Source organism: Barbatula barbatula (assembly GCF_947034865.1).
Source record: "Barbatula barbatula genome assembly, chromosome: 2".
Lineage (NCBI taxonomy): Eukaryota > Metazoa > Chordata > Actinopteri > Cypriniformes > Nemacheilidae > Barbatula > Barbatula barbatula.
The window spans coordinates 29,095,106-29,116,082 of NC_136767.1; the positions used below are offsets into that span (position 1 = coordinate 29,095,106).

The 20,977-nt window shown below is 42.3% G+C and overlaps 4 protein-coding genes across 9 annotated transcripts; 3 read left to right on the top strand and 1 right to left on the bottom strand.

Moving 5' to 3' along the window:
• Positions 1 to 2,598: 2,598 nt before the first annotated feature.
• On the top strand, positions 2,599 to 7,808 carry wbp1 (WW domain binding protein 1). Of its 3 annotated transcripts, none has more exons than XM_079482131.1 (4): positions 2,599 to 3,039; positions 4,104 to 4,206; positions 5,249 to 5,419; positions 5,844 to 7,808. In XM_079482131.1, the coding sequence occupies exons 1-4, from the start codon at positions 2,977 to 2,979 to the stop codon at positions 6,233 to 6,235; spliced, it is 729 nt and encodes a 242-aa protein (XP_079338257.1). In that variant the 5' UTR covers positions 2,599 to 2,976; the 3' UTR covers positions 6,236 to 7,808. The 3 variants fall into 3 exon arrangements, with proteins under 3 accessions (XP_079338257.1, XP_079338258.1, XP_079338259.1); XM_079482132.1 differs by having other exon boundaries at positions 2,858 to 3,290; positions 3,796 to 4,206; XM_079482133.1 differs by having other exon boundaries at positions 3,039 to 3,286.
• A 948-nt stretch (positions 7,809 to 8,756) lies between these two features.
• On the bottom strand, positions 8,757 to 16,047 carry lman2la (lectin, mannose-binding 2-like a). 2 transcript variants are annotated; one of them, XM_079447882.1, is made up of 10 exons: positions 15,803 to 16,047; positions 14,196 to 14,272; positions 13,924 to 14,042; positions 12,344 to 12,461; positions 12,184 to 12,266; positions 12,031 to 12,063; positions 11,448 to 11,609; positions 10,176 to 10,290; positions 9,980 to 10,099; positions 8,818 to 9,489 (listed from the first exon to the last, which is right to left on the bottom strand). In XM_079447882.1, exons 2-10 carry the CDS (start codon positions 14,242 to 14,244, stop codon positions 9,347 to 9,349), a joined length of 942 nt encoding a protein of 313 aa, XP_079304008.1. In that variant the 5' UTR covers positions 14,245 to 14,272; positions 15,803 to 16,047; the 3' UTR covers positions 8,818 to 9,346. The 2 variants fall into 2 exon arrangements, with proteins under 2 accessions (XP_079304007.1, XP_079304008.1); XM_079447881.1 differs by lacking the exon at positions 15,803 to 16,047 and having other exon boundaries at positions 8,757 to 9,489; positions 14,196 to 15,043.
• On the top strand, positions 15,020 to 18,004 carry mtfp1 (mitochondrial fission process 1). Its single transcript, XM_079447896.1, has 4 exons — positions 15,020 to 15,241; positions 16,290 to 16,417; positions 16,870 to 17,102; positions 17,177 to 18,004. Exons 1-4 carry the CDS (start codon positions 15,172 to 15,174, stop codon positions 17,241 to 17,243), a joined length of 498 nt encoding a protein of 165 aa, XP_079304022.1. The 5' UTR covers positions 15,020 to 15,171; the 3' UTR covers positions 17,244 to 18,004.
• On the top strand, positions 17,871 to 20,361 carry LOC306889135 (zona pellucida sperm-binding protein 3). Of its 3 annotated transcripts, none has more exons than XM_079447854.1 (10): positions 17,871 to 18,062; positions 18,168 to 18,346; positions 18,430 to 18,527; positions 18,602 to 18,693; positions 19,081 to 19,255; positions 19,335 to 19,428; positions 19,503 to 19,591; positions 19,671 to 19,756; positions 19,826 to 19,912; positions 19,988 to 20,361. In XM_079447854.1, exons 1-10 carry the CDS (start codon positions 18,008 to 18,010, stop codon positions 20,140 to 20,142), a joined length of 1,110 nt encoding a protein of 369 aa, XP_079303980.1. In that variant the 5' UTR covers positions 17,871 to 18,007; the 3' UTR covers positions 20,143 to 20,361. The 3 variants fall into 3 exon arrangements, with proteins under 3 accessions (XP_079303980.1, XP_079303981.1, XP_079303982.1); XM_079447855.1 differs by having other exon boundaries at positions 19,503 to 19,582; positions 19,988 to 20,181; XM_079447856.1 differs by having other exon boundaries at positions 18,180 to 18,346; positions 19,988 to 20,181.
• The last annotated feature ends 616 nt before the right edge of the window (positions 20,362 to 20,977 follow it).

Genomic DNA, 20,977 nt, shown 5'->3' on the forward strand with positions numbered 1-20,977 from the left:
AGATGATCACTGGTGTGTGTGTGTGATGTGTGGAGATGATCACTGGTGTGTGTATGTGATGTGTGGAGATGATCACTGGTGTGTGTGTATGTGATGTGTGGAGATGATCACTGGTGTGTGTATGTGATGTGTGGAGATGATCACTGGTGTGTGTATGTGATGTGTGGAGATGATCACTGGTGTGTGTGTATGTGATGTGTGGAGATGATCACTGGTGTGTGTATGTGATGTGTGGAGATGATCACTGGTGTGTGTATGTGATGTGTGGAGATGATCACTGGTGTGTGTATGTGATGTGTGGAGATGATCACTGGTGTGTGTGTATGTGATGTGTGGAGATGATCACTGGTGTGTGTATGTGATGTGTGGAGATGATCACTGGTGTGTGTGTATGTGATGTGTGGAGATGATCACTGGTGTGTGTGTGTGATGTGTGGAGATGATCACTGGTGTGTGTGTATGTGATGTGTGGAGATGATCACTGGTGTGTGTGTATGTGATGTGTGGAGATGATCACTGGTGTGTGTGTGTGATGTGTGGAGATGATCACTGGTGTGTGTGTGTGATGTGTGGAGATGATCACTGGTGTGTGTATGTGATGTGTGGAGATGATCACTGGTGTGTGTGTATGTGATGTGTGGAGATGATCACTGGTGTGTGTATGTGATGTGTGGAGATGATCACTGGTGTGTGTATGTGATGTGTGGAGATGATCACTGGTGTGTGTGTATGTGATGTGTGGAGATGATCACTGGTGTGTGTATGTGATGTGTGGAGATGATCACTGGTGTGTGTGTATGGATGTGTGGAGATGATCACTGGTGTGTGTGTATGTGATGTGTGGAGATGATCACTGGTGTGTGTATGTGATGTGTGGAGATGATCACTGGTGTGTGTATGTGATGTGTGGAGATGATCACTGGTGTGTGTGTATGTGATGTGTGGAGATGATCACTGGTGTGTGTGTGTGTGTGATGTGTGGAGATGATCACTGGTGTGTGTGTATGTGATGTGTGGAGATGATCACTGGTGTGTGTGTGTGATGTGTGGAGATGATCACTGGTGTGTGTGTGTGATGTGTGGAGATGATCACTGGTGTGTGTATGTGATGTGTGGAGATGATCACTGGTGTGTGTGTAGCCTATGTGATGTGTGGAGATGATCACTGGTGTGTGTGTATGTGATGTGTGGAGATGATCACTGGTGTGTGTATGTGATGTGTGGAGATGATCACTGGTGTGTGTATGTGATGTGTGGAGATGATCACTGGTGTGTGTATGTGATGTGTGGAGATGATCACTGGTGTGTGTGTATGGATGTGTGGAGATGATCACTGGTGTGTGTATGTGATGTGTGGAGATGATCACTGGTGTGTGTGTATGTGATGTGTGGAGATGATCACTGGTGTGTGTATGTGATGTGTGGAGATGATCACTGGTGTGTGTATGTGATGTGTGGAGATGATCACTGGTGTGTGTGTATGTGATGTGTGGAGATGATCACTGGTGTGTGTGTATGTGATGTGTGGAGATGATCACTGGTGTGTGTATGTGATGTGTGGAGATGATCACTGGTGTGTGTGTGTGATGTGTGGAGATGATCACTGGTGTGTGTGTGTGATGTGTGGAGATGATCACTGGTGTGTGTGTGTGATGTGTGGAGATGATCACTGGTGTGTGTATGTGATGTGTGGAGATGATCACTGGTGTGTGTGTATGTGATGTGTGGAGATGATCACTGGTGTGTGTATGTGATGTGTGGAGATGATCACTGGTGTGTGTGTATGTGATGTGTGGAGATGATCACTGGTGTGTGTGTGCTGTGTGATGTGTGGAGATGATCACTGGTGTGTGTGTATGTGATGTGTGGAGATGATCACTGGTGTGTGTAGTGTGATGTGTGGAGATGATCACTGGTGTGTGTGTTGTGATGTGTGGAGATGATCACTGGTGTGTGTGTAGCTATGTGATGTGTGGAGATGATCACTGGTGTGTGTGTGATGTGATGTGTGGAGATGATCACTGGTGTGTGTATGTGATGTGTGGAGATGATCACTGGTGTGTGTATGTGATGTGTGGAGATGATCACTGGTGTGTGTATGTGATGTGTGGAGATGATCACTGGTGTGTGTGTATGGATGTGTGGAGATGATCACTGGTGTGTGTATGTGATGTGTGGAGATGATCACTGGTGTGTGTGTATGTGATGTGTGGAGATGATCACTGGTGTGTGTATGTGATGTGTGGAGATGATCACTGGTGTGTGTATGTGATGTGTGGAGATGATCACTGGTGTGTGTGTATGTGATGTGTGGAGATGATCACTGGTGTGTGTGTGTGTGTGATGTGTGGAGATGATCACTGGTGTGTGTGTATGTGATGTGTGGAGATGATCACTGGTGTGTGTATGTGATGTGTGGAGATGATCACTGGTGTGTGTATGTGATGTGTGGAGATGATCACTGGTGTGTGTATGTGATGTGTGGAGATGATCACTGATGTGTGTGTATGTGATGTGTGGAGATGATCACTGGTGTGTGTATGTGATGTGTGGAGATGATCACTGGTGGTGTGTGTATGTGATGATGTGGAGATGATCACTGGTGTGTGTATGTGATGTGTGGAGATGATCACTGATGTGTGTGTATGTGATGTGTGGAGATGATCACTGGTGTGTGTATGTGATGTGTGGAGATGATCACTGATGTGTGTGTGTGATGTGGAGATGATCACTGGTGTGTGTATGTGATGTGTGGAGATGATCACTGATGTATCTTTCAGACGAACTGAAAAAGACCGAATCACCTACATGAACGCAAACTGCCATCACTAGTGACGCGCTCTTCTCGAGATTACGTGAAATCACGTTCACGAGCGCCGCGTAAACATGTCGCTAGTATCTGTCGCGGGCGTTTAACGCGTTTGTTTAGCTATTTTTAAAACCACGCGTCAAGTTTGAAGAGAAACGCCCGATAAGATGCCGCAGAAGGTCCTGGGCTCGTTCGTGGGGCTATTGTGCGCGGGGACGCGCCTTGTTGAGGTGAGTCTGTGACTCGAGCTCGAGGATCCGCGCGGCCTCGACAAGCTGCTGACAAACAATATAAACAATCGACGCGTTTTATACGTTAAAAGTTAAGAGATGACATATATCGAGCGACACGATTTACTTTCGAGAAAAGATGCACTCAAAACATTTTACTTTGTAGTTACAGACTAACGTGAAAGATTTGCTTTGTTCAACAGTCGGTCAGCGGTTTCGTGGAACTTAGTGATGCAGTGTGTTTAATGCAAGTGTTTGGGTGTTTAATGCAAGTGTTTGTGTGTTTAATGCAAGTGTTTGTGTGTTTAATGCAAGTGTTTGGGTGTTTAATGCAAGTGTTTGTGTGTTTAATGCAAGTGTTTGTGTGTTTAATGCAAGTGTTTGTGTGTTTAATGCAAGTGTTTGTGTGTTTAATGCAAGTGTTTGTGTGTTTAATGCAAGTGTTTGTGTGTTTAATGCAAGTGTTTGTGTGTTTAATGCAAGTGTTTGTGTGTTTAATGCAAGTGTTTGTGTGTTTAATGCAAGTGTTTGTGTGTTTAATGCAAGTGTTTGTGTGTTTAATGCAAGTGTTTGTGTGTTTAATGCAAGTGTTTGTGTGTTTAATGCAAGTGTTTGTGTGTTTAATGCAAGTGTTTGTGTGTTTAATGCAAGTGTTTGGGTGTTTAATGCAAGTGTTTGTGTGTTTAATGCAAGTGTTTGTGTGTTTAATGCAAGTGTTTGGGTGTTTAATGCAAGTGTTTGTGTGTTTAATGCAAGTGTTTGTGTGTTTAATGCAAGTGTTTGTGTGTTTAATGCAAGTGTTTGTGTGTTTAATGCAAGTGTTTGTGTGTTTAATGCAAGTGTTTGTGTGTTTAATGCAAGTGTTTGTGTGTTTAATGCAAGTGTTTGTGTGTTTAATGCAAGTGTTTGTGTGTTTAATGCAAGTGTTTGTGTGTTTAATGCAAGTGTTTGTGTGTTTAATGCAAGTGTTTGTGTGTTTAATGCAAGTGTTTGTGTGTTTAATGCAAGTGTTTGTGTGTTTAATGCAAGTGTTTGTGTGTTTAATGCAAGTGTTTGTTGAACAGGGTAAAGATTATTGTTTTGGAGTGAATAATGAGAAGTACAGATGTGAGATGGGTTACTGCTGCGGAGAGACTGAATGCTGCACTTATTATTATGAGCTCTGGTGTAAGTACACACACACACACACACACACACAAATCATGTTTACATTGTTATACACATGTCACTATACACATGTGTATCCTCGTTAAATATCTATTTAAATCCAAACACACATGTTTACACATACACACAAAATGCTGTGCTTACTATTATGAGCTGTGGTTTAGGTGTCTACACACTTTGTCCGGGCGGGACTTGATTCTATTACCAAACTAATCGAGGTGTCTGTCTGTGTGTGTGTGTGTGTGTCTGTCTGTGTGTGTGTGTGTGTGTCTGTCTGTGTGTGTGTGTGTGTGTCTGTCTGTGTGTGTGTGTGTGTGTCTGTGTGTGTGTGTGTCTGTGTGTGTGTGTGTCTGTGTGTGTGTGTCTGTGTGTGTCTGTCTGTGTGTGTGTGTGTGTGTGTGTGTGTGTGTCTGTCTGTGTGTGTGTGTGTGTGTGTGTGTGTGTGTCTGTCTGTGTGTGTGTGTGTCTGTGTGTGTCTGTCTGTGTGTGTGTGTGTGTGTGTCTGTGTGTGTCTGTGTGTGTCTGTGTGTGTCTGTGTGTGTCTGTGTGTGTCTGTGTGTGTCTGTGTGTGTGTGTGTGTGTGTGTGTGTGTGTGTGTGTGTGTGTGTGTGTGTGTGTGTGTCTGTCTGTGTGTGTGTGTGTGTGTGTGTGTGTGTGTGTGTGTGTGTGTCTGTCTGTCTGTCTGTGTGTGTGTGTGTCTGTGTGTGTCTGTCTGTGTGTGTGTGTGTGTGTGTCTGTGTGTGTCTGTGTGTGTCTGTGTGTGTCTGTGTGTGTCTGTGTGTGTCTGTGTGTGTCTGTGTGTGTCTGTGTGTGTCTGTGTGTGTCTGTGTGTGTGTGTGTGTGTGTGTGTGTGTGTGTGTGTGTGTGTGTGTGTGTCTGTCTGTCTGTCTGTCTGTGTGTGTGTGTGTGTGTGTGTCTGTCTGTGTGTGTGTGTGTGTGTGTGTGTGTGTGTGTGTGTGTCTGTCTGTGTGTCTGTGTGTGTGTGTCTGTGTGTGTCTGTCTGTGTGTGTGTGTGTGTGTGTGTCTGTCTGTTTGTGTACAGGGTTCTGGTTGGTGTGGACTCTCATCATCATGTTGAGCTGTTGTTGCGCATACAGACATCGGCGTGTGAAGATGCGTCTGCAGCAGGAGCAGCGTCAGAGGGAGATCAGTCTCATGGCATATCAGGGCGCCTCCAGCTCCTACATTTCTCCTCCTCCTCCTCTGAACCTGCGTGAGTTCTCCTCTCTTTCTCCTATACTTCTCCTTCTTGTCCTCTGTAAGACGCTTCTACGCTTTGGATAAAAGCGTCAGCTAAATGTAATTAATTTCTAATGGGCTTTTCACAGAATGGTTTTTACATATATTTTTTTTTTCTCTGCTGTTTTAGTTTGACATTGTCAGATGATTTTGAGTGCAAGAACATGTCCTATATAAACGATAAAAATTGAAAAACGTTACAAGGTTGGCAGACAACTGTTTTGTGTTAGGGTGTCAACAGAGATTCTCGCTCTTCAGCAGAAACATCTGAGCGCACTCACATCCGTTCCTCCGAAATGAGCGCAGCAGCTGTTGAGTTAGTTATTTTGGTTTAAGTTGAGCAACACTCTCGTTGAATTTACTCACATGTTGCTTGTATTTCTCTGAATTACATTCAGGGTTCTGGACCGATTGCAAGCTGCCCGACTATGAAGAGGTGGTCGGTCACCCTCCGACGCCCCCTCCGCCCTATTCAGAGGTGCCCTCAGAAGCCCAGCCACCTATCAACCAACCGGAGGCCGCTGTGGTTATGGAGTCTCCCGCGGAAGTGTCTGACAGACCGGCCTGCGATTGGACTGATCAGGAGGAGCCAAACACCCGGCGCAGACACGTGACGGGTGACTCTGGTATCGAGGTGTGCGTGTGCCAGCTGGACGTAGACGAGGGTTTGGGGCCGGAGGAGGGTCGGCTGTGTCAGGGGGCGTCCGGCGGATGCTGCTCTGAGCGTCAGGTCGATGCCAACAAGGAGCTGACGTCTGAATCCAATGGCGGTGCTGAGCCACTTGTGTGATGCTGCCTTTGAAATGACAGCTTGTTTTGATAACAGCTTTACGTCTGTTTATATCTTCACACCATCTTTCTCCTCTTCTTGACTCTCTAACATACAGACTGATAGACTGACAGCCAGCAGTTTTGCACACAGCTGCATTGTGACATCAGTGCCAGAGTGACACACACACACACACACACACACACACACACACACTTCTGCACAATGTTAATGGGGCAGACACGCACACATATATTCTGTGATGCTGTCTGTGTTTAATGATATTAATCTGGCGGTGTGCCTGTGCAATCCCATGAGCCTCTGCACTGATGGAAAACAAGGTCACATGATCCTTGATATCATCGTCTCTCTGTTGGTCATGTGGGATTTACGGCTGAGTTGAAAGATTTTCAAAGTGTCCTTCTGTCTTAAAGAGAATCCTGAAGTGTGTGTGACATCTGTTGTTACGGTAATAGACACTCGGAATCAGTGTCTCATGAAGTTGAGACCCCTCCACACAGCACAAATAATATTACAAAAAACTGTGTGTTCATGTGTGATCTCTGCACACACTGTGTTGAGATGATGTTCTGGACGCGTGCGGCCGTTGCATGACTTCATTCTTTGATCTCATGAATGCGGGATTGAGTTCATAAAGCAGATGTACACACCACACTCTTACTTGGATTAAAGGGCTAGAATGAAAATATCACACAGAGGAGCTTTCTCTACAGTTCGTGTCACAGCGGTTTGAGCGTCATGCTGTCATTTGTTTTCTTTTCATTTATTTCTGTGTCGCACACCTTTCCTTTGCTCAACTTCACATCATGCTCAGACTTTACCCATTCTGTGCCTTTTTTTACTAGAAATCAGACTAACTAGGCTATGCAAAACAGAATCTAGAAATCTGTTGTGTGCTGCAGCGACAAGCAATACTTATCTCATAGACTAACAGAACCTCTCGTGTTAGTAGACATGCCACTGTATACATCTGTTCCTTCAGCTGACGCTCATTCAGGTCAATGTGAGTCCAGACGGTTTGTTTATCATGTTATGAGAATATTTTGTTGTGTCATTTGTTCAGGGTTTTTGATCGTATCAGATGTGTGATTGGTGATTGCTATAGCTACTTTAATGTTTGTTTTTTCAGAAATAGTGAAATGATGTCTGTCAAATGCCGGTGCTCTGATATCCAAAGCCTTGGACATCAATGTTTAATAACAAATCAGGTTTAACATTGAGCCAAAAAAGAGCATGCGCGTGTACGGATGGCACTTTTTCTGTAAACATTAAGATCTTTAACAGACTTAGAGCTCAGTTAAAACATGTAACGTGTGTTTAATGAAACATTTTACAGTAGATTTCTTTCATTTGGTTCTTCTGATAGCAGATATTGATGATGTGCTTGATTTATATGAGCTGGTTTTTGCCACACACAAAAGTTTTATTTCATGAAGGAAGAAAAGTTCCAGCACTGATTGTTCATGTGTTTTCTACTGTCGGGTATCTATAGTAATTTGTCTGCTGTGATTAGTACATATATAGTCATTTGTATTTTATTTTTGTAATAAAATTACACCAGCTTTTGCTTTCAGCCTGGCTGTCTGCCTTCATTTTGCCCTCAACACATCAGTTTTTGCTTCATAACACAAATACAAACTCAAAAAGCGTTTCATGGAACTAAATGGGGCTTATAATCGTTTCATCCAAAACCATCACCAGTGATCCAGTGGATCGTACGCTTTTACGTATATTACGACATTTGCTTAAATTTTAAACTGGTTACACAAAATAGTTACTGGTTTTGTGTGTATGCGATTTGAAATGTTTTTTTATTGTACTGCAAATTACAGATCTCAGGTCCCTGACTCTTTCTTACTGACATTTAAAGATTTAATATCATTCAAATGTTTTTTCATTCCTTTTTTGAATTGTCCAATTGTTGTTTTCGTACAGAGATTAAAGTCGAGAAATGGAGAAGCTCCTCGGTTCTGATTCTAACTACCAAACATTCATTTACTGAGGCGTGAAGTGGGAAAAATATTAAGGCAACACTTCATGGCAGACGTGGACATTTTTGTCTATTTTGAACCTGTGTAATTTTTAGGGTTTACATTGGATACATTGGTGGGGTCAGCTGTGGCCTAATGGTTAGAGCGTTGGGCTTGTGATCAGAAGGTTGCTGGTTCTAATCTCAGTGCCAGCAGGTCATGACTGAAGTGCCCTTGAGCAAGACACCTTACCCCTGATTGCTCTGCAGTAAAACAAAAACAAAAAAACTACTTGTAAGTCACTTTGGATAAAAAGCTGAAGTGCTCTGCCAAATGAATAAATGCATCTGCTGAATGACTCAAAGCGACTTAGCGAGTTCGGGGAGCAATAAGCGATATGTCATAAAAGAGCAATAGTACATTAGGTTTCAACAAAAGCTAGATCACTACCTGTTGAGAGAAGAGGGAGGGTTAGGGTACTTTGTTTTTACATTTGTCTGTCAAGTATTTACAGAAGAGATGTGTTTTAAGTAGATTTTTGAAGGTTGTGAGAGATGTGGTTGACCGGACCGAGTTAATAAAGTGTAATGTGTAAATAAAGCCGACTTCGATTAATATGAATGTCAAAAGATTACCAGACAGACAGTTTATTATGTGACACCATCAGCAGTGGAATCTTGACTTCTACTGAAACAGAATGAGCTCATCTTCTTCAGGCACACAGATGACCTTTATCCAGGAGTAGGATTGGGATGTTAAGATTTAAAGTCGTCAAGTCTCCTGATATAAACGCTTTTACAATCAACTGTGCAAAAGAAGGAACTTCTGAGCCACAGATTTAAACTGATTTTCCAATCTGTTCATTTCAAAAACAAAAATAAATAAATAAATAAATAAATACATATGGAAAACAGGACATCCACTAAATGATATTAAGGCTTCAGTGATACAGAACCAAACTGAAATGTGAAACAGACACAGTTGATACTGTACAATCATCATCATCATCATCATCATCCCTTTTCAACTGAAGTCTTGTGTTGAGCAGCCGATCTGAATCTGAAGGACCAGCCGTGCAGTCACAACTCTTGCTTTACATTATCAATGCGGAGTAAAACATAACAAAAACTTCTGTGTTGTGTCAGTAGAATCGCTTTCGTCTGTTTTCATTCCAGTGACCGTAAAGCACGAGTCCCACCACCACCAGCAGAAACAAACCCAACATGGAGAAGAGAACGGTGAAGAAGATGCCAACACTGCTGACGCTCTCCACATAGGTGTATGCTGAGAGACACAACACAACGTTATAGTTTAAATAAAGAAAATACAGCCATTAGAAACTTTGACTTATGAAAATGACATAACATTACATTTTCCCATTACATTAAAGGGGTGGTGCAACAGTGTTTCATGCACTCTGACTTTACAAAGTCAAAAGTGTTGTCTTCTCATGCTTGATATGGTCGACTTGATAAAAAAGTTGGACACATGACGTAGTACTTCTGTGCTCGTTATACTCCGCCAGTGTTCGTATAGGTTTCGGAAAGTGGGCCTGCAGCTCCAGCTTGTTACTCTTGCAATAGTGAGAGAAGTTGAGGTGTGTTTGTTTGTTCACGGCATCTCAGTGATGTATTTTATATAAACGGTGGATATATATATGCGCATTACAATAGGAAACCATTTAGGGATGAAATCCCAAAGGTTATAAATCTAGGTTTGAGCTTTTAGTTTATTATCTTGTTTTATTTTGGTGTGAAATGTAACAAGTATTTACGTTTGTAAAAGTCCATGTTGTCCACGCTGGGTATCAAGATTTCCTCTTCCTGCTCCTCCTCTTGTTTACTGCGCAGGACGGTCAGCTGGTAAAGCTTCATAGAGATCAGGTCGTGGTTATCTACACAAACACACAGCATGTCATTCAGACACGAAAACTTCACAGCAGTGTGATTTGTGTGGTGGTGTTTTTTTACCGGACAGATCTCCAGTGATGGCTGATGCTCCAAAGTAAAAGCCCTGTGGCAGTCGCACACCTGGAATATCCAGACAATCTCGCCATTCATGCTGACCGTCAATATCAATCATGACCTACACACAATAGATGACTACCTAAGATCTCCATGTCGCTTGTGTTACCAGACAGATACATCAGATATTAAAATCACGATTATCCATGATCACGTATGATAATATTGTAACGAATTAAGCACCCAATGAAAATTTGGCCTTTATAGCCACAAGGCTTAAAAACTCTCTCTGCACCTCCCTGAGTGTCATTCATTGACCAAAGAGAGGAAACACAAAATAAATGTGCTCCCTACAACTCATCAGAACTACACAGGAAAACTACACTGTTGGGGCTGTGTCCACAGAGAAGTTTACACCTGCAGCCGACGTGTTTTTCCAATTGTTTTCAACAGAAACGCTGTGCTTTAAAAAAAAAGCCATCCGTTTTTTTCTGGTCCTCAACTTTGGGCAGAACGCTGCGCCTGCAGTGGCCGTTTTCAGCCGCGCAAATGCACCTCGGTGGACACGGCCCATTACACAACTTTCATTTTTGGAGAAAATAAAAAAATCATTCATAGAAGTTTCAGATTTTTGTTATTCTTCTTAGTTTTATGCTTTTTATTTCAAAAGCCTCACCAGACACAGCGACTGTAAATCAGTCTTTGTCTAGAAGCCTGTATGTACAGCATTAAAATAACATTTGCTGTGTGCTTTGTGTGTGGACCTCTGTCAGATCAATGATGACTCGTGGTGCAGAGCTTTATTAATGCTTCTGTGAAAGTGACCCGTTTGTCAGATATGGTGACCCATACCCAAATGTGACCTCTGCATTTAAGCCAACACACGCACAGCATGTCATGAACACATGTACAGCTGGAGCAGTGGGCAGCTATCACTGCAGCGCTCGGGGAGCAAGTAGGGGTCAGGGGCCTTGCTCAAGGGCACATCAGTCATTACCCGCCGGGCCGGAGGATCCAACCGGTAACCTTCTGGTCACGAGTCCAACTCTCTAACCATTAGGCCACGACTGCACCGAAAGCAGGGTGTTTCAGAGAAGTGAACTGTGATCTCTGGACACTGCTCATCTGATGTTATTCTGTCTGTGAGGTGTTCAGGTAAAAGCTCAAGTTCACTCTACGACGACAACACCAAAACAAACGCACTTCAGCCACTGCCGTGCAACATTTCTCTGAATAACAACAAAGTCTGTGGAGTCATGTGTGTGTTTGCTCTCTCACCGTGAGTCTGCGGCGGAAGTATCTGATGAAGATGAAGGTGTCGTGCTTCCGGTTGCGCACCATGGCGTTACATCCTCCCAGTTCTGTGGGCCGACCGTCTCGATCGTGATCGTAGCTGATTGTGCCGTTGGCAACCATAGCCAACACGTACGGAAATATTCTCTAACATTCAGAAATGTGCAGACGCACAAAACTGTTTGACATCAACAAAACCCAAACTCACAACATGTCATGCACAGGATACTATAAACAGTCTAGGTCATATTTTACATTTTATCACACCGTCAGTAAAATACAGAGAAAAAAAGGATAACAATAGATCAAACCAAAGTCAAGTTAAAAAAACATCAGCTGTGCTTATGATGTGTCTAACAGTAATGTGACCTAATAATGTATAATAATATAACAGATATAATCTTCACTTTTGAATTATAAAATAAGGATTAAATGAGCATTAAACTATAGAAAGGCACACAATGAGGATGAAGTTCATTGTGAACTCTGAAATGTGTCTGTGGACACAGACCAATAGTGTAAAACAACATTCTAATGTATAATCATCAGGCTTTGTGTGTGACGTTACCTCTGTGCGAGGGGTATATCTCTTCTTCTGAGCCTAAAAACACATCAACACACACATCAAATCCCACAGCACACTGCTGATATGAAATCAATTCTACACACACTTGTTCATCACATTTCACATGACATGAACATCAGGATTGTGATGGCTTACTTCCAGAAGTTTCTCTTCATTAGGGTACGTGTCCACGAACACGCCGAGTCCTGTGAAGAAATCTTTGTTTCCAAACACAGGACCTGCAAACAACATGACATCATTCCAAACACCAAGACGGGTCATCAGTAAATCAACTGAAAGAAAGAAATGTTCTGACCGTTCTGCATTCGTTCCTTTGTGTACCACACGGCCAAACCGTCACCATTCAGATTCTTCTTTCCCTGACCGTGAACCTTAAAATGAACCTGCAGCTCCCAATCGTTCAGATGACACGGCTAAACACACACACACGTGCACGCGTCATGTTTACTTGTTGTATATATTGTCATATATTCTCAGTGTGGTTTCCCAGACAGGGATTAGATTGAGCCAGGACTAGGCCTTAGTTAAATTGAGACATTCAAGTTGTTTTTAATAAATACCTTTAAAATAAAACCATGAGGGTGAGGATCTTGAGACAAAACTATTGCACTGATATATTTGGAGACATTAGTGCAGGTTCTCTTACATTTAAGTTGTCTGGACCAGGCTTAAAGGTCCAGTGTTTTTTTGGATGATCTATCGATAGAAATGCAATATTTTATGTATATACATTATCACAGCTATGTCTTCAGAGGTGTATAAAGAGCCGTGAATTTACTGAATGAGCACTGCCCCTATATTTCATGTATAATCCGTTTATTCTAAACTATTTTAGTTAACTTTAAATCCATTTTTATATAATTATCAAGGTTTATAAATTCCTTGTTTTAATGTTGTGGTTCTTTTAGATATTTCTTTTGAATTATTTTTATGTTAAGCACTTTGAATTACCATTCTGTATGAAATGTTCTATATAAATAAACTTGCCTTGCCTTACACATTGAAGCGTTTTGTTTTATCACCTTAAAATGAGTTATTTCTATCTACACACACCGCGAGTCCCTTGCATGTTATTGGTCACGTTCTGTCAGCCGTTGGAGTGTTTGGAAAGCGAGGGGGGGGGGGGGGGGGTCTTGTTCAGTGAGCGGTTGCTTGCAATCCACAACGTTGCCCTAGATTTCACAGACTGTATGGTTCCCCCAAAAATGAAACTTCTGTCATCGTGGACTCAGATTGATCCAAACCCGTATAAATGTCTTTCTTCTGCTGAACACACAGGAAGATATCTGGAAGATTCTCATCCCTAATTGACTCCCAGTATTAATTTTCCTTACTATGGCAGGAAATGTGTGTGAGATCTGACATTCTTACAACTTTCTTCCTGTGTGTTCAGCAAGACAAAGGCTGCGTCTGAAATGGCATACTGTGACAGTTAAAACGGTAAGTTCTATATAGTATGAAAGCATTTGGGACATACTACGTCCGCCATGTTTTATGGTCATGTGACCCGTATGGTTTTTGACCTACACGTAAGCGTTGATAAAATTCTATAATTTAGTCACAAGAAATTACTTCAAATCGGACGTCCGCCTTACAGTTTTCTGCTACATATTTTTGAGTTACTTTTGAAATGTGACCGTTGCTCATCTCCTGTGGCATCATGGGATAGACAAGTGTCCCTCAAACACACTCATGAATCTCAGCAGAAGTAGTAGACCATCTGGGTATTTCTCGCCTACTGTTTTGTGCATACCGAGGTTTCAGACATACTGTTCATGAATCAGAGTCTAGAAGACTCTTGTTGTGAGTAAATGATGAGAGAATCTTCATTTTTGGGTGAAGTGTCCCTTTAATCTCTGACCAGGACACACTCACCATTCTGCTCCAGATGGCTCCTTGTTTGCTCTGTTGGTCAGAAGTGAGACGCACGTGATCAGTGGTGACCACAGCATCTCCCATCAGCTCCCAGTGAGACGAGCCTGACACACCGATGCCTGAAAACACACAGAAACCAGACAGGTTCACTGGATCAAATAAACACGTACACGCGCACATTCATTAGCGGATGTTATCACGTGCACGAGAATGATCACAACACACGTTGTTTTAAATTCGTCGTTTATTGATTCGCGTGACGGCTCACTTACTCTGGTACGGCTTTGACAGTGAATATTCTCTCTTTAAAAATTCTTCCATCTCGTGTCCGTCATCACAAAAACTGACGCTTAAAACAGAAAATAAAATGAGAAATGACGTAAAAATCATGATTTTACACGCAGAATGTTTCAAAAGCGTCAGCTGGATTCCCACTGCAGCCATCCCTTCACGGGGGTCACGCGCTGCTCTCACGCTATTGGCTGCTGCTGGTACACGGCACGTTCCTATTTGCTCCGTCACGTGTCAATAAGACTTTGGTCCGCCCACACAACAGCCAATGGGACTGAACGTTTATCATCAAAATGACACAAATATAAATACACGTGAAAGAATAAACCTTGTGAGAATTTAAAATCCGTATGTTTTACGTTGTTATATTTATATGCAAAATAATACAGCGCATAAATAAATATCGATACGCTATTCTGCCATCAACTGATCTAATCAATGAATTTGTTTGAATCTGTTTATCTGCCGTGTGCTGCTTGCTCACTTCCGGGTGTTTTACGAAGCTCTAGTTAAGGGACTATCGTAAAATCACAAACATCAACCGACAGTTTCAAAATTGTTAAGCAGCTCTTGTACACATAATACCCTTGAAAAATACACTTCTGACCCGAATCTTATGTCAATACAATGGTAAATGTTAAGATGTGTCAATGCGAGTTTCTTTCAGTGAAGATAATGTTCTACTCTGGGTGGGCTCGAGTTTCAGGTTGCGAATAAATGGATGTCAATCGTCTGAAAACACACGTTGTCACACACAGTACACAGAAATGTTTTATGAATGAAGTCCATAGTGCCATCAGCCAGAACACTTCCCCGCTGAGAACAGTGTTGAAGAATGATATTTGTAGACGGTTCCTCGGATGAAGTATGGCTGGTCTCGGTTCATGTGTAGACCGAGTCGAAATTGTTCGGTTTCTGAATCTGCATCAGATCTGAAATACACGTAGAGAGCTCAACATGGAGGACAGTCGTGAGAAACAGAGCAAAGAAGTGGATATTTATCGAGACACATGGGTCCGATTTCTAGGTAACGTTACTAGCACTCGCGTGACCTCCAGCTACCTGCACTGTGTGTGCGAGCTTATCAAATCAGATCTTCATCGCACACCGGACAGAATGTTTCCGGTTAAGCATTACGACGGTTATTATCGTTTTTACCATGTTCACTTAAAGTTTGTTTGACTTGATGTGGCGTTGCGCAGATCGGCTTTAACGACACCAAAGTATCGCGAGAGCAGAAGGCTATGTGCGTTTTGGAATCGCTCTCGCGATACTGTTCGTCGATGGAATCTCGTCTATGTAGCCTACAGAGGATTTCAACAGTTTATCAAAATAAACACACACAGTTATGCAGTAGCAACATTAATGTATAGTATTAAAACAATGTCATAAATCTATATTAGATTTGACATAAAGACATAAGGCTTTCCTGTATCTCAGTGGTAAGAGCATTGTGTTAACAACATAAGGTTGTGTGTTGGATCCCTGGGGATTGCAGATACCTTTGTATAAATGTATAGGATAATGTAATGTAAGTCGCTTTGGATAAAAGCATCTGCCAAATGTAAATATTATGCACAATACATACATGCTTCAGCGTAGAGATTTGAAGACTCCATCCATCCATCCATCAAATGTTGTGCCGGTCTCCAAACTAGAGTTTAGCTCCAACTTCAATCAAACACACCTGAAGCAGCTGATGGAGGTCAGACAGGTGTGCTGAGGCAGGTGGAGCTAAACTCTGCAGGACATCGGCTCTCCTGGACCAGGTTTGGAGACCCCTGGTTTAGCCCCTCCAGCTCTGATCAAACACACAATATGTTCTATAGACTCGAGTATGTGTGTGACTCGTCTGTATTAATAAATGCATTTCGTTGCATCCTGAAATAGCACAGTTGAGTACACTTAGATGTTCTTAAAATGATCCTAAGAAGTACTAAAGCATAATTTGTAGTATATTAAGTACAAAATGAGTGTGCACTTTATGGGATGTTATGGAAGTGCACTTTTATCGCCTAGGTGAGGATACAGCTATAGTGTTACAAGTTATTCTAATGAGATGATGTGTGTCACAGGTTATGCTAATGAGGTGGGTGAAGCATTCCGCGCACTCGTGCCCGTCAGTGCGGTGTGGGCAAGTTACGCAGTCGCCACGGTATACGTGTCCGCAGACGCGGTGGACAAAGGCAAGAAAGCTGCGACGGTGGGTGAAATAGACAATATTTTATATTCATTTTTTTATAAATTATTTTGTAAAGAACTGATACAGCGACCCGAGTCCAAATCCTGGCTCCTGTAGCCCTCTCTTTCATCCCATCATTTCCCGGCTCTCTACACAAAAGAAAAAGATCAGGTCTCTGTGGCCTAGGGGTTAGAGCTTTGGGTTAGTGATCAGAAGGTTTGAATCTCAGTGCCAGCAGGTCATGACTTACCTTACCCCTGATCGCTCTGCAGTAATGTGACACTGTAAAAAAATACTTGTAAGTCGCTTTGCATAAAAGCATCTGCCAAATGAATAAATGTAAATGAAAGTGAATACATTACAGTAAGAAGTCATACTCGTTACAAGACATTACCGGGACATTAGAGAGAAGGAAATGTTTGGGGTTATGAGTTGAATGTGTTGACTGGTTGTATTAATGTTTTATTTCGAAGGCTCATGGAGAGAATCCAGGAAAGACAGCGAGAGTGGCGGTGGCCGTGGTCGACACGTTTGTGTGGCAGGCTTTAGCTTCAGTCGCCATTCCTGGATTCACAATCAACCGTGTGTGTGCTGCTTCTCTTTTCCTGCTGGGAAAAACAACACGCTGGCCACTTCCTGTACGCAAGTGGACCACCACCGCCATCGGCCTCTCCACCATCCCCTTCATCATCACTCCTATTGACAAGTGAGTGTGTGTGCATGTGTGTGCTTAGGTGTGTGCGCACACAGATAAACTGACTCATTGTTGTCTGTGCGCAGGTGTGTGGATTTGCTGTTGGATTCGAGTGTACGGAAACTCTACGGTGGCGGTGAAAAACATGAATGAGCGTCAGGATTTTGACCTCTGACCCCAGCAGCTTCAGTCATCAGCAGGTCTTCAGGATTTGAATGCTGCTCATATTCACTGAACATCTTGAGTTGTTTTTTTTAATGAATTGTGCCTGTCGAATTTCTTCATTGCCCTTTTTGAGTTAAAGTTTTGGGGTTTGTTTTATGTTGTTTGTTTGTTTGTTCATTGTTGTTTTAAGATGTTTACCTTTATTTTGTTTAATCCATGGATTAAAGTGATCTGTAAAGTGAATCAGATTGAAAATGTCAAGGGGCATATTATGGCCTGAGAATCAACATTGTTAAGATGTTGTATTATGTGTTAAGTTTGTTTTGTATAATCTGTTGTGTTCATCGTTGGCTGTGAACCGTGTGGAATAATATTAAGAATCAAAGCTTTTCGACTCTATGCAATTTGTTTCAAGGGATGAGAACATGGGGCATTGAATAATAAAAGATGATTTTATGTAAATGTTTGGTGCTTTTCTTGGGTTTAATGTGACCGATGTAATGCTGAGAATAAAATCAAAAGTCTTCCTGTATGAGCTGAAGAGTGACGTCAGGCTCATGAACATGATGAAGTGGGTAAATGTTGTATGATTCAATAAAACGTTGTGCTGTTCAGTATGTTCCTGCTCATGTAATGGTTTGTTTTTTTCGATAATGTGACCGGTTGGTTAACCGTCAGCTGTTACCTGTTGTCTTGATTATTATCACATCTCACAAAAGCGCAGCAATGGTCTGATTCTCATCTGTCTGAAGATGATTTCTGGTTGTTTACTCGTGATGTTTGTGGCCACTGTAATGGCACAGAGCGGTAGGTGGGTTGTTGTTGTTGTTGTTGTTGTTGTTGTTGTTGTAGTTGTAGCGGTTTGATGTGTGAAGCACATTTGACTTGATTGATGTGGAGTGTTTTCATCAGATCTGTCAGTAGACTGTAGCAGTGATGCCGTCGCAGTGAGTTGGAGACCCAGACTGGATTTATCAGAGAAACTAGATTTGTCCAGAGCTCTGCTGGGAAACTGTCCTCCCAGTTTTCTAGGTTCAGACGAAACGTTGCGCTTTTATGTTTCACTGCGGGATTGTGGCTTTCATAAACGGGTGAGTTGTTAATCATGTGATGGACATTTTCTGCTTTTGGTTGAAGACCATTCAAATAAAATCAAATGCTCTCGACTCGATAGGTTTCTGTGAACCGGGTGATGTATTCCAGTGTGTTGATCTATGACCGAGGACCTGGACTCTCCTTCATCTCACAATCCCTCCGATGTGTTTCTGATCTGTACGTTACTTGTTACACAATCTTTACGTCGCTGATGTTGTGAACATGAGCCGATGAAGCTTCCCTCTCTCCAGACCTCCAGACATGATGACTGCGTTCAGCCCTAAAAATGAGGCGCTGGATGAAGCAGAAGAAGAGATCACCTTCAGCATGGAGCTCATGAACAGTCAGTGAAACTTCTCTTTCTTTATTTCTCATCGTTCTGCATTTTAAAAGTAATGTGGAAAAACAAGTTGCATGTAGTGTAGAAGACGACCTGCATCATGTAAGGGCAATGATTTTATTAAAAAGATATTAAACTCTGCATTCAAGCTCCCTTATCTTTCACATGGAGGCTTTTAAACAAAGTCCTTCCTTCATGTCTGAGAATTGAACCCGTATCATAAGAGTTAACTAAAGCTCTCTTCTGGTGGAGAACGGTTGTGTGTTTAGCCTCCTGTTGTACAGCGACGCATCAGTTCCTCACACATGTATCCCCGTTTGCTTTCAGAAAGTCTCACATTATTCAATCATGTTGATGTTTTAACGTACTGAACTTGAATGATATCTTCAGGTGATTTTAGCGGCCCTGCACCATCTTTGACTTTTAAACTGGGCTCCAGTATTCCCATCAGAGCAGAAGTTCACAGTCACGGTCCTCTGCTGGTGTTTCTGGAGAAATGTGTGGCCTCTACAGACTCCGACATCAGCCGTGTTAGTCCGGTGCATCCGTTCATTTCTAATTCAGGGTAAGCAGATATTCATTTATCTTTCTCTCATGAAGGCTGTTTACATCTGGTGCTTCTGAGACTTTTGGTGATCTCGCAGGTGTCTGATGGAAAATTCCACATTTCTGCCGAGACGGGTGCCTGCTGAAATCCGGCTTTATCTCGAGGCCTTCAAGTTTGCTCTTGGAGAGAAAGTGAGGACTGCTGCTGCTCAGACGTTCAGGTTTTATCGGTTGATGTCATTCTCCGTTTGACGCTTTGTCTGCAGATTTTTCTTCATTGTGATGTGATGGCGAGGGACATCCACAGCATGATGGTGAATGGAAAAGCGTGTCACTTTGTGAAGGAGCGCAGCAGGTTTTCATTTTGTGTGGTGGTTATTTGAGGACCAGAGATGGATTTGTTGGGTTTATGATCATGAACCATTTTGTTACAGATGGGAACTGCTTGATGATCATTCTCGGAGGTCTGTGTGTTCATGCTGTGAGTCCACCTGCCCGTGGAGGACGGACACACCAACCGGTACGGTCGCAGAACTTCTCATACTTCTCATCTTTTCTGGATTATCTAACACATGATATTCCCCTCAAGGTGTTTCTGAACGCAAGATTCTCGGGCCCTTAATAATTGTGGAGGATCAATCTGACGGATCCCTGGACACTCGGGTTTCTGAGGAAGGTTTGTGCAGTCAATGGGATGACCGTTTCAGTTTATTGGCATGGCGTTACACAATGTTATTTGTTTTATGTCCAGGTTTGAGTGAATTTCCGGTTTGGTTGTTGGTAACGTTGGTCACATCGCTGCTGGTCACTGTAATGGTTGTGTTGGCCGTGAGTTATTATCTGTGTGTCTGGAGAGGTGGGCGCATGGGCTACAGACCCAGAAGAGATCTGCTGACGAAACACTGATGCGCAGTTCTTTTACAATAAAGATTCATGTAAACATGGCTTTGTAGACCCGCTTATTATTGGCTCAAATGTTAACACTTGCTCTCTTTTTGGATAGATGTTTAGCACGTGTTGTGACCAGCAGGGGGTGCTGTTGATCAAGTCATCTGTACCCACAACAGTAACTTCTGTAAGATTCTTGATCTGGCCAAGAATAAAAAAAAAATTGGATCGAACTCTAATTTCTGTAAATTTAAACTAACATGCTAACAAGTAGATTTGGGAGTTTTTCCTCAACTATGGAGCAGAAATTCACCAAGCTCAGTTCAACTGTATTTTACGACATACAGTAAAACCGTTGGTGTCGTCCTAACAAAGGAACTCATGTCACTTGTACAAAGAGTTTTAGTAGAAAGAGTAAATGTAAAGTTGGGTGTATACTGACTAAATTAGGTCGTCTGGTTGCTTGTTGTTAACTGAGATGAATTATATTATTGACTCTTCTGAGATCTAAAGACCGTTTACATTAGCCCAGTGTTTAAGGTTCCCAGCATGCATTGCAGCATGTTCCTGTTGTGTGTTAGTTATCTGTATGTCAGGGAATCGTGTTTGATCATTGTTGTCATGTTTGTGTTCCGTGTTGAGGTCAAAGTGAATGACACAATGTTGATTATATTACAAACTCCTTTGAACCGTTCTTTCACCAATGTTTTTGTGTCTAAAGCTATGTGACTGGACATGCATGTCTGAGTGATGATGTCCACACCAGAATTCAATGTAGCCTAACCATAACCGTGAAAGTTTCACTTTTCTGGTACAGATATGAGAAGATGATCTAATTAATGCTCGAGCAGAT

Excerpts from the sequence above, each read along its gene's own strand:
- lman2la (XM_079447881.1), bottom strand. The coding sequence starts at position 14,367 with ATGGCTGCAGTGGGAATCCAGCTGACGCTTTTGAAACATTCTGCGTGT. Across the intron at positions 14,043-14,195 it reads ACTGTCAAAGCCGTACCAGA|GCATCGGTGTGTCAGGCTCG; the intron begins GTAAGTGAGCCG and ends GTGTGTTTTCAG. Across the intron at positions 12,064-12,183 it reads ATGAAGAGAAACTTCTGGAA|GCTCAGAAGAAGAGATATAC; the intron begins GTAAGCCATCAC and ends ATGTGTTTTTAG.
- LOC306889135 (XM_079447854.1), top strand. The coding sequence starts at position 18,008 with ATGATTTCTGGTTGTTTACTCGTGATGTTTGTGGCCACTGTAATGGCA. Across the intron at positions 18,694-19,080 it reads CAGCATGGAGCTCATGAACA|GTGATTTTAGCGGCCCTGCA; the intron begins GTCAGTGAAACT and ends TGATATCTTCAG. Across the intron at positions 19,429-19,502 it reads AGTTTGCTCTTGGAGAGAAA|ATTTTTCTTCATTGTGATGT; the intron begins GTGAGGACTGCT and ends CTTTGTCTGCAG.
- wbp1 (XM_079482132.1), top strand. Across the intron at positions 4,207-5,248 it reads TTATTATTATGAGCTCTGGT|GGTTCTGGTTGGTGTGGACT; the intron begins GTAAGTACACAC and ends GTTTGTGTACAG. Across the intron at positions 5,420-5,843 it reads TCCTCCTCCTCTGAACCTGC|GGTTCTGGACCGATTGCAAG; the intron begins GTGAGTTCTCCT and ends AATTACATTCAG.
- mtfp1 (XM_079447896.1), top strand. The coding sequence starts at position 15,172 with ATGGAGGACAGTCGTGAGAAACAGAGCAAAGAAGTGGATATTTATCGA. Across the intron at positions 16,418-16,869 it reads AAGGCAAGAAAGCTGCGACG|GCTCATGGAGAGAATCCAGG; the intron begins GTGGGTGAAATA and ends TTTATTTCGAAG. Across the intron at positions 17,103-17,176 it reads ATCATCACTCCTATTGACAA|GTGTGTGGATTTGCTGTTGG; the intron begins GTGAGTGTGTGT and ends GTCTGTGCGCAG.